A 10,921-nucleotide genomic window follows, 5' to 3' on the forward strand; every position below is an offset into this window, starting at 1 on the left:
ATTCCATGCCAATTGGAGATGCCATAGTCTCACTGGCTGCAGACAGTTTAAACTTTTGTGCAGTGTCTGCAAAAAATTTAAATCCCTCCAAGCTCCTTTGGTTCAGATTCCATGTCTAAGGTAAGTAAATCTGATAAGTTCATTCATTCTTGTTTTAACTTTGTGGCGTTCCACACCATCGGAATTCCAGCTGATTAAATGAGTCATCATTCGGTGGGTCCGGCAGACTCAGAGGAATCAACAGAATGAGTCCATTCGGCAAAACTCTAAATCAGATGAGACTCTGAATCAGTCAAAAATGAGTGGCACCTTTGCTAGAAACATGTGTTTCATTGGACTTACCTACCCAACTACTTACCACATTTAAAACAAAAAAGTATTATTTTGTATGAAAAAAGTGAGAATTTAAAAATTATGACAAGTCAACAGCACCTTCATTTTGTAAATTAAAAAAAATTATAATTTAGGATCCAATTCAATCTAAATCTCTAGGATCATAGTGCACTAGAAATAATACAAGCAATTCAACACTGCCAAATCTCCGCTGATTACTGAAAGAAATTATTAAATTCTTACGAGTCTTCAATTGATATTATTGGAAAATACTTACAATTATTTTGGAAATATCAATCACGTTAGTTCCAAACTGGTAACTCTAATAAACCTACTTAGGACGGGTTGTTTCATATAATTTGAACAATTCATCAAATTTCAACGTTAATTTTCAAGTTCTGGTCCATAATGATGTAACAGAACTTGAAATTTGATAAATTGTTTAAATTCTGTGAAACAACCCGTCCTTAATGTTCAGTCGTATAGAATATAGAGGGATATTTGATGCAAGGATGGAGGCATCATTAGAAAAGGTTTTGGGATAATGAAAAATTGAAAAATAAAAGCCTTTCACACCGTATCAAGATTTATTATCAATATAAATCCTTCATACACGGCATGTTAGGTGTGTTTTGTGGGGAGCGTTCACTTGTCTTCGGGCTTGGAGAACACCAGGGTGTAGCCACACTTGCCGCAGTAGTGGCGGTCCTCCATGGCGGCCATGAACACTCCGGCACCGCAGCGTTCCTCGGGGCACTCGCGGCGCAAGCGGTGGATCTTTCCATTCTCATCAACCTACGAGAAAACATTCAAAGGTAAATTACTTATCACGGAATTTTTTTAAATTAATGAATATTATTTCCTCGTATCGAGGAAAAGTAAAAACTAATAAATCATGTGAAATGAATTAATTAAGGTTTTACAAATGAGGCAAAAGAGGATTGAAGTAGACCTAATCTGTAGAAATGAGATATTTAAGTCATGTGTGCAAAACTTTGTATGAGTGTTGAAAATGTGGAGATCTGGAAAGAATTTATGTTTAGATTGTATGAGCAAGTAGAGCAGATGAACGAGAAAGGAGAATATAATATGCAGAAGTTGGGGTAGTCCAGAGTGCCTGCGGAAGACATGGCACGATTCAAGAGAATCAAATAGAATCAGAATTACAGAAGAATAGGCAAGCAATAATAAAGCAAGGATTTTGTGAGTAATCCTCTCTGCTAGAATGGGTGTATGTTGCCAGGTTTTATGAAAATCTCACCTTATAGTATTTCAGTACAGCTAGCTTGACCTTCTTCTTCTTGTGTTTGATTTTTTTGGGTGTGGAGTAATTCTTCTTCTTCCTTTTCTTGGCACCACCACGAAGCCTCAACACCAGGTGGAGGGTGGACTCCTTCTGGATGTTGTAGTCCGAAAGCGTCCTGCCATCTTCCAGCTGTTTGCCGGCAAAGATCAGCCTCTGCTGGTCTGGGGGGATTCCTTCCTTATCTTGGATCTTAGCCTTGACATGTTCGATGGTGTCAGAAGGCTCCACCTCGAGGGTGATAGTCTTGCCCGTGAGGGTCTTCACGAAGATCTGCATGATGAACGCTGTATGCTACACCGATCTGGAGGGGAAAAGCATCAATTAGGTAGTTGTCAACAAGTGCAGGTCATAACATTAATTAATAAAAATTACTGTCAATAGTATAATACATAAAAATTATTTTGAATGTGTAATGATTTCACACAATGTTGTGTGCAAATGAGCGCATGCATGTGTACAAGTGGTTTTATAATATTACAAATGAAAAATCAAACACAATATATTTGGAATGAAGATCACCTTTATTCAACTTAATTATATAAAAATAGATACAAGTGGGTTTAAGAACTTAAACTAAGAGAACTGCATTAATACATCCATCATTTTCGGGGTTGTTGGTGACCTGTGCATATTTTCCCCAAATGACTTTGCCGGATTGCGTGACTAAACCAAGTTCTGAGATATTAACTTCAATGACTGTTCCCTTAGTGATGACTCCGAGGCTGGTGAACATCGGGGAGCTGGGGTTCTTCTTCACTCCGATGATGGGCAGACAGAAGGTGGCCTTTAGTTCTGGGTGGGTGACGTGAGCCTTCTTGAACCTGAGGGCCATGGGGCGGATGAAACGCTCAAACTTCGGGGGTTTCCTGGTGAATCCTTCACCCACGAATGTAACCTTAGTTACCATACGCTTCCATGCCTTTCGTCTCGTCTTTCCTGAACTAAGTACTTTGAAAACTTCAGCATCTGATTGTGCTCGTACTTTAGGAATAGGAACATCCCATTTTCCGGCCTTTTCCTTCCTTTTTTGTTTAATCATGTTGGAAAGGACTTTAGCTCTAGATTGGATATCTCTGTCGAGGAGGTAAACGGGAACGGCGCCATCGGAGACCTTTTCTGCCTTTTGTTTAACTTTCTTCTCTTCGTGCGCCTTGATCTTCTTCTTCATCTGAATCTTTTCATTTCTCCTTTCTTTGTTGAACAGTTTAGCCTTGATTCCTCTCAACTTCCTGGCTTTCTCCGCCCTCTTGTGGGGCTCACGAGCCTCCTTCTTCCTTTTACGTTCCTCATAATCGAGCCTCCGGCCGAAGAGCTTCTGGTGCCGCTCGATATACTCGTTCTGTGGCATGTTGATGGATATAACCTATAAAAATAATTCCACCCATTAGTATTGCTTGGTTGCTGGATGGGCAATTCGTAGCCCGAGGTCATTTCAGAAGTTGCGAGTCTAAGCTTCACCAGTCTGTTGAATATTAACTCCCAGATTGATGAAGACTGTTGACATCTCCTTGAAGATGACTGGGTTAGAAGGATTGAAGACAATATTCAATTGAATAAACAACGACAAATATAACGAACAGCACACTTACCGATCGGTATCTTAACTAATGAATCCGCTGCTCGCAACCTGAAAAGCCTCGAACCGAAATTAAACCGAGTTGAGATTTAAACACAAGCATTTGACATCCGACCACGAGGTGAACGCGGCATGTCAAATTATGTCGCAATTGTTGAAAACTCACGGATTATCCGTATACAATGTAATAACAACCAAACAAAACACAGTCACTATATTATCTCAGAATATAAGCGTGAAAAACTAAGTAAAACCAATTATTTTCGGAGAACTAGTAAAAACACTCACCTAGTCAACATCCACGCAGTGAAAAAAGAACGGATGCGGAAATTGCTTTCACGAACTAACCTCTTCCATAGACTAAAACCGGTTTCAAGAAAAACGGACTCATTTTATAAATTTGGGGTACTTACCTAAATGTATTTTTCTAAGCGAATGACTGCAATGCATTTTTTGCAGTCCTCACGAAATTGATGATCGTCTTTATAAGAAAAATATTTTCACGGTCATTAAATTCAATGATAAAACAGAACCGTGTTTGTATATTATACTCCAAATTTCAAATAATAGTAATACTAAATTAATTACTAACGCTGTGTAAAGCCGCCTGATGTAGTAATACTAACACCATACAAATACACGAATGTATAAGCACCAATATCTTGAATTGCCCTTTTCTTGAATAAACAAAATATAAAACTTCGTATCAAACAAAACACGAATAAACTCCTCAAAACAACTCACATTTTCCTAAACTAAAGAAACATATTTAAACTAAAACAAATGAAAACAATATATTTTGTACTTTGCTAATCCATAATAAAATATGCATTAGCTATATAAAATATTAGTTGAACGACAAAAATTGAACAAGATTTCGTTCAGACGTTTCAGTTTAACTCGAACCGATATTGTTAATCAAGATGTCGTCAAGTGAAGTTATCGCTGCGCGCATCCATATAATTTCGGACCTTTTACGTAACGAACTTGAAAATATGTAGAAGCGCAAAAAACGTCGTATGTGGGTTAGAAAATGGATTCTAAGATGAAACGAATTGGGTGCTTCTAACACTATATTGAGAGAGATGACTTTAGAAGATGCCAAAGGCTATCGCAATCATTTGCGAATTTCCGAAGAAAAATTTTGTTGTCCTGCTATCGAAAATTCAAGAAAAATCTAAAAGCAGGACAGTTCGATGCGTGGCTGTCCTGGCAAAAACTAAGTTACAAATTACGCTGATATATCTGGCAACGGGGGATTCTTTTTCAAGTCTGGCATATATGTACAGAGTTCCAAAAAATACGATATGATTGTTTATAAAAGAAGTATTCGTTGCAATAGTTGATGCCCTGACATTTGTTATAAAGGTAAAAAAAAAAATATTTTTAAACATTCAGAGACGTGCTATTTAATAATAATAACTATAAGTTACATTAACATTTCAAAAATAATATTACTGATTGCAGTGTCATCGGCATTCCTATTTTTTTAAACTTCTTGCTTCTTATCCCAAAGACATAGATTATTATTATAACATAGCTTTTGGTACCACTTAATACATTTTTTCATTGAAGTAGATGCCATCATGGTAGGTACTAGACACGTATAAATAAACCACTCACCAGGAACGTCTATCGTCTACTTTCGACCGCAGGGAACTAAATATCGCAAGCGACTTGAAACATATGTTCACACGTTTCGATTCAGCGGGAAAATCGAACGATTACTTTATATCTAAACTTGAACAACAAAAGTAGACGGGCTTTCGCCGCTCAAATAAAAACTTGATCAACTCTGTTGAAAGGGTGTTCAAACTTGTCAATTAGCTATCAAGTGTCATTCGGAGCTGATCAACTAAAATCGCCCTGTCTGAATTGGATATTAAAAAGTGTCATTCAATAGAGAGTTGATCATAAATAAACCACCCAAGAGTTGATCAACGAAAATCGCCATGCCTAAACGGGATGTGGCGATCAGACGGTGCGATTTTAGTTGAACGACTTTTATTGAAAAAGATTTAGTTCAGACGTTCCAGTTTAACTCGAACCGACATTGATAATCAATTGGCGATTGCGTCAACTGAAAGAATTCGTGCGTGCGTCTTTATAATTTCTGACATTTTTCGGAACGAACTTGAGAACATGTCATTGAAAAAGCACAAAACGTCATATTTGGGTTAGAAAATGGATTCTAAGATGAATTGAATAAGGTGCATGTGTTACTGTTTTGAGATAGATAACAGTTATTACTACATTTACTACATCATTACAGTGTTAAAACATTATGAATTTACGAAATTCGGATAAAAAATTTGGCAAAGTTGCTGAATTCCGCTTCACGTATAAAACGCATTTATATATTAATAATATAATTTGATTTCAACTTAAATACTATTGGAAAAGCAATTTACGGAGGAGATGGAAATACGTGCACAAAATAGGTTATTTGTTTGGTTTATTGAAAGAATACGAATAAGAATACAAAAGTACACGGGTTTTCACCTTTAGTCGCTCAACTAAAAATTCTCTGTTGAAAGGGTGTTCACACTCGTCGATTAGCTTTTAAGTTTCACTCAACAGAGCATAAATAAACCTGCAATAGAGAGTTGATCAACTAAAATCGCCAAGTCTGAACGAGTATTATATACACATAATATGGTTATTATCTATGAGTAGGGTGAGTGGTTTATTGAAGTTTATTCGGGTTTTCGGATTTATTCATAATTTATTGTGAGTGGCATATCTATGGACGTATGATAGTTTGTCAAAGTTGTATAGAAAAGTCGTGAGTTATTTTCTGTTTACTGTCAATGTTATTCGGCCGCTAGTGAAGTTAATTCATTTTTATGGTAAAAAATCTGTTTTATTATAATAGTTATGTTCAAATCACAAATATCAGTTATTCAAATTTGTATTCATAGGTGTGAATTGTTTAACTTTTAGGTTATCCTCAAGAATAATACCATCTCTGAGACTTCAGCATCTCATAATATGCCGTATTGGTACTATGACAAGAAAGATCTTCTAAATACCCCGTCTTATCTCCACGGCATCGACAATGAGACCGAGAATCGGTATAGGAAGGAAGGCGCACGGTTTATTATCGACACTGGAACTAAAATGGATCTGGGATACAATACAATGGCAACCGGAGTGGTGTACTTCCACAGGTTCTACATGTTCCATTCCTTCCGCACATTCCCGAGGTACGTGACGGCGTGCTGTTGCTTATTCTTGGCTGGTAAAGTTGAGGAAACGCCCAAGAAATGCAAGGACATTATTAAACAAGCCAAATTGTTGCTGACGGATCCCAAATTCACAACATTTGGAGAAGATCCCAAAGAAGAAGTCATGACTTTAGAAAGAATTCTACTGCAAACAATCAAGTTTGATTTGCAAGTAGAACATCCTTATAGCTACCTTTTAAAGTATGCCAAATGTTTGAAGGGGGACAAAGCGAAGCTGCAAAAGATGGTACAGATGGCTTGGACATTTGTTAATGACAGGTATTTCAAATTGTCATATTTAACTAATCCACTTTTCCATTTATTTACCTTGTTTATAAATTATACGGAACATAATTGCAGATAGTGTTTACAGAGTGACTCGCATTCAAAAGTGTTGCCTTAGCAAGAATTTCCAGACAGGATGGGGTTCGAATCCTATATATTTATATATATTTTATTTTTATTACAGTGTAATTTGTATTTATTTATTAGTTTGTGTACAACCCTGGCGCTGCAATGGGAACCGGAGGTGATAGCCGTAGCGCTGATGTTCTTAGCGGGGAAGCTGAGCAAGTTCGAGGTGATGGACTGGAACGGCCGGCTGCCGAAACACACGGCCTGGTGGGACATGTTTGTAGAAGACATCACCACAGAGCTGCTGGAAGATATTTGTCATCAGGTTTGTTATGTTTTCACTTAATTAAATTGTTTTTTTTACAACTTGATATGAAGTAATTATGTTGTAGGAAGTGGAATAAAAATATTTATTTACTAATTTTATTTTATCCATTTGTACATTGAAGTTTACAGATGTCTAATTTGTTATTAACCTGTTAACCGGGGAGTTCAGTTTTGAATTACGCAGCTTATAACGGGCGCGACCTCCTTCACTAGGACATGTTCGTACGTCACGGCCGGTGAACGTAATTTCATATTTTTATTTATTCATCAAAAAAAGTGAAAACATCGAATTAAAAAAATAGAATATTTACAAACAATTACAAAAAATATAAAAAAGGTTATAATTATAAAACAATAAATGAAAGCACAGAGATAAAAGAGAAACATTGAGTTTAAAAAATTAAAATATGTAAGAATTAAAAACTCAATTTCCGTGTGATATGCTCGGAAATATACGTCCCGCTCGTTCCAGGGCGAAACATATATTTCAAGGACGTATTCATACGTCCTACCCATACCCGATACTGTTTACGTTTGACATATTTAAGTCCCGCCCGGTTAACAGGTTAATTACATAAATACAAGTTTATAATTTATTGCATTAATAATTAAGCATATTATAGTATACAAGTTTATACAATAATATATCATTTAATATGTAGTGAAACCGGCACATAATTTCCATGTGAAAAATTGGTGGATTTGAAAATGAATGCACATATATTATAAGGTTTCTTTCCCATCTTAGTTATTTTTCCAGTTCCTTGAAAAACCTTATATAACCTTATACATCAATAATGCCATTTTTTGTAATATTAGCACTCTGGTACACCCGTCACAAGCCACCACTGTATATTATGATAGTTTCACTTTATTACTCTATAATCTTAGCATTTTTTTTGTATTTTTGAAGCATCAACCTGGGACATTATTGCATCAAAAGATAAGATATTATAATACTCATTCTAAATGGTGATTTCCTTCCTTCCAGGTACTGGACCTGTACTCACCACAATCCTCACAAGCCGGAGGGGACAGTCCACCACTTCCTCCATTCGCCACGAGGGATGGACCACCGAGGACAGAGAAGAAGAACTCAGTCTCTCCACCCCAATCCATCTCTCCCTCCAACCCCTCCATAACCTCCAAACCTATAAACGTCAACACACCAATTAAGAATGGACCAGAAATGAAAATTGACACACACATACAACCTATCAAGACGATCGTCGGTGTAGATCCAATACGGTTTCAGTACCCCGCTAATTATGGTTCAATCCCTTCATATCCAGCAGTTTTTCCCCCCCCTTCCATACCCCCTGTGACAAACATGCCCCCCATGGTCTCCCTGTCCCGACCACCCCTTGTGTTCAGCGAGCCCCCTCCCCACTTTCCCCCCGGCGTCGTCACGGTACCTCCGCCCAACTACTACCCCCCACCGCAGCCCCCCAGGCCGTACTTCCCCCCACCAACCTAGTGATAGTGCCTAAGCCTTGTCAATAATAATGAATTTGTCTATTTTTACTTGTATATATAAACAAAAAATAATATGTATTCATTTCTGAATAAAATATTTACTAACCATATCAATTTTTATTTCATTGCATACTCCCAATTATTCAAAACAAGAAATTTTTTAACTAATTGGAAGTATGTGTAATCACATAAAGAATTGGTTGACAGGAATGTAGTATAGTGCATGTTTATTAGACTGGGTTGAAAGAAAAGATACAACAAGAAAAATGCATTTTAAATAATATTTGTGATTTTTTTATCAACTTAAAATTCTACAATCGACATGCTATAGTTAGTTATGGTTCAATAAAGTTAGGTAAATTAAAACAGCATTAATATTTCAATGTTTTCCGGTCGTGCAATGTGTTTGAAAAAATGGAAATTAATCAATTTTTGCAAGTTTAATTGTGCAGCTCGTCACCCATTTTGTCAGAACAAAATGACCCAGAACTCACTGGCTCGCATTATGAATGCCGTACTGATTAATGAGAATGAGTTTGAACATGACGAGATTTATTTGCCGCCCCCCTGAACGTACTGCCCACTAATGAGAGCTAAGATGTAGGAGAACTTGAAAAGCAAGACAATCCACCCAAGGAAACTTTCATGCCACCTGAGGATATCCTTGTTGTATCCTCCCCCAAAGCTACGCTAAGTATGTGGTGACGTCATTAAATCACTCATCAAGTAAGCCCATCGGAGACGTGAAGCTAAAGATGGCTACATCAGATCTACTTTTTATCAAGATCGGTTTGATTTCGCCTGATTTCTCTCAGTGACTTTAAATGTGTACAAATCAAAAAGATACATTAGAAGTAACAGTGAATAACTAAATCCTATTAATTTTTTGTAAAGTGTTTTAAAATATAATGTAAATAATAAAGCCTACTATGAATGGTTGGTTGGGTAGGGTGTGGGTGGAACATGCAGCCACCTCCTCGTGATGAGTTCTGGGTCGTTTTGTTCTGACAAAAGACGGCGATGTTCTGACAATGGTGACGAACTGCAAAATGAAACTTACAAAATTGCACATATTGCACAACTGAAAAACAATACTGTTTTAATTTACCTAACTTTGTTGAACGAACTTTACCGTGTCAATTGTAGAATTTCAAGTAATATTAGAAAAATGTTCAATATTCTAAAATCTTTAAGTACGATGCGCGACCGGAAGAAGTCAACTGAAATTTTTTTTTAAGCATAATTTTTCTTCTTATAAGAGGCAACTCTTCAGCACTCCAGCAGTATGAAACAAAAATGTTAACTTTTTTCGACCCAGTCTAATGTGTACAACTTCACAATCTTACTATGTGTATTATCTACAATTTTATTATTTATCATAGGATGCAGGGCACATTTGAAAGAAAATATTTCTGAAGGGTTTTGTAATACTTTTTTTATTATTTAGTTAAACTTGGGTAATATAATATTGATATGATATATTTGAACTACACGCAAACATGCATAATATAATAATGTACTATAATATGTATCAAATATAAATATTCAACAAGTTGTCAATACAATCACACAGTCTGGGATCACAATATGTTTAGGGTAGGGCCGGGCGCCGGATAAACGCATCAGAACAATAATTATACATTAAAATCAATAAAATACAATATGGAAGTTCAACAAAAGGTTGACCTAATAAATGATGGGAATTTTTTTTTTACAAAAACACATGGTTTGAAATACTGGACAATGATATTAAGCCTAGAACAGGGTGCGGAAAACAAGTTGATTGCTATTTAACATCTGTAAAATATGATTTGTCTCATATATCAAGACTTAATAGATTCATTCAATAATAATATAAAATTATTTAATAGTATACTAAACTTGTGGTGCCTTTTTGTGAAACTTTCATGAAACTCCGGAGTACATGCGAGCATATTATCCTTGTTAGAATAATTTGCTAAGCGATTTTGATCTTAATGTTTCGAAACATGTATGAAATACAAAATCCGCATCTTTTGGGCTAATAAAACTTTAGGTTCCACTTCTGATTTTTATGAATGGCGCCTCTCTGAAGGTTGAAAAAATATTTTTCTGTTTTATGCTCTGGCCTTCCAACGGGTTAAGTAGTATGTATATAAATATAAATATTACATGTTTTGGGTAACACACAAAAGACATGATTCATAACTTCGACGGCAATCCATTATCGCGTAAATCATATTTACAGGAGAGACAAAACACCGGGTGCGATTTTACACAAACGTAAGGCACATGAGATGCACGGTGAAATGGTTTTCCCTTACGTAGAAAAAACTCTATTTT

The 10,921-nt window shown here is 36.2% G+C and overlaps 3 protein-coding genes across 4 annotated transcripts; 1 reads left to right on the forward strand and 2 right to left on the reverse strand.

Moving 5' to 3' along the window:
• Nucleotides 1–901: 901 nt before the first annotated feature.
• RpS27A (ribosomal protein S27A) lies at nt 902–3,598 on the reverse strand. Its single transcript, XM_089637329.1, has 3 exons — nt 3,504–3,598; nt 1,595–1,940; nt 902–1,128 (listed from the first exon to the last, which is right to left on the reverse strand). Exons 2-3 carry the CDS (start codon nt 1,913–1,915, stop codon nt 979–981), a joined length of 471 nt encoding a protein of 156 aa, XP_089493455.1. The 5' UTR covers nt 1,916–1,940; nt 3,504–3,598; the 3' UTR covers nt 902–978.
• On the reverse strand, nt 2,142–3,572 carry Ip259 (NSA2 ribosome biogenesis factor-like IP259). 2 transcript variants are annotated; one of them, XM_089637327.1, is made up of 2 exons: nt 3,504–3,572; nt 2,142–3,002 (listed from the first exon to the last, which is right to left on the reverse strand). In XM_089637327.1, the coding sequence occupies exon 2, from the start codon at nt 2,985–2,987 to the stop codon at nt 2,208–2,210; it is 780 nt and encodes a 259-aa protein (XP_089493453.1). In that variant the 5' UTR covers nt 2,988–3,002; nt 3,504–3,572; the 3' UTR covers nt 2,142–2,207. The 2 variants fall into 2 exon arrangements, with proteins under 2 accessions (XP_089493453.1, XP_089493454.1); XM_089637328.1 differs by lacking the exon at nt 3,504–3,572 and adding an exon at nt 3,229–3,372.
• A 2,347-nt stretch (nt 3,599–5,945) lies between the features above and the next one.
• CycK (cyclin K) lies at nt 5,946–8,652 on the forward strand. The gene is made up of 4 exons (XM_089637051.1): nt 5,946–6,064; nt 6,159–6,721; nt 6,935–7,121; nt 8,115–8,652. The coding sequence occupies exons 1-4, from the start codon at nt 6,062–6,064 to the stop codon at nt 8,598–8,600; spliced, it is 1,239 nt and encodes a 412-aa protein (XP_089493177.1). The 5' UTR covers nt 5,946–6,061; the 3' UTR covers nt 8,601–8,652.
• Nucleotides 8,653–10,921: the final 2,269 nt, after the last annotated feature.

Source organism: Hesperophylax consimilis, chromosome 11 (genome assembly GCF_061612785.1).
Source record: "Hesperophylax consimilis isolate HC1 chromosome 11, BYU_Hcon_1.0, whole genome shotgun sequence".
Taxonomy (NCBI): domain Eukaryota; kingdom Metazoa; phylum Arthropoda; class Insecta; order Trichoptera; family Limnephilidae; genus Hesperophylax; species Hesperophylax consimilis.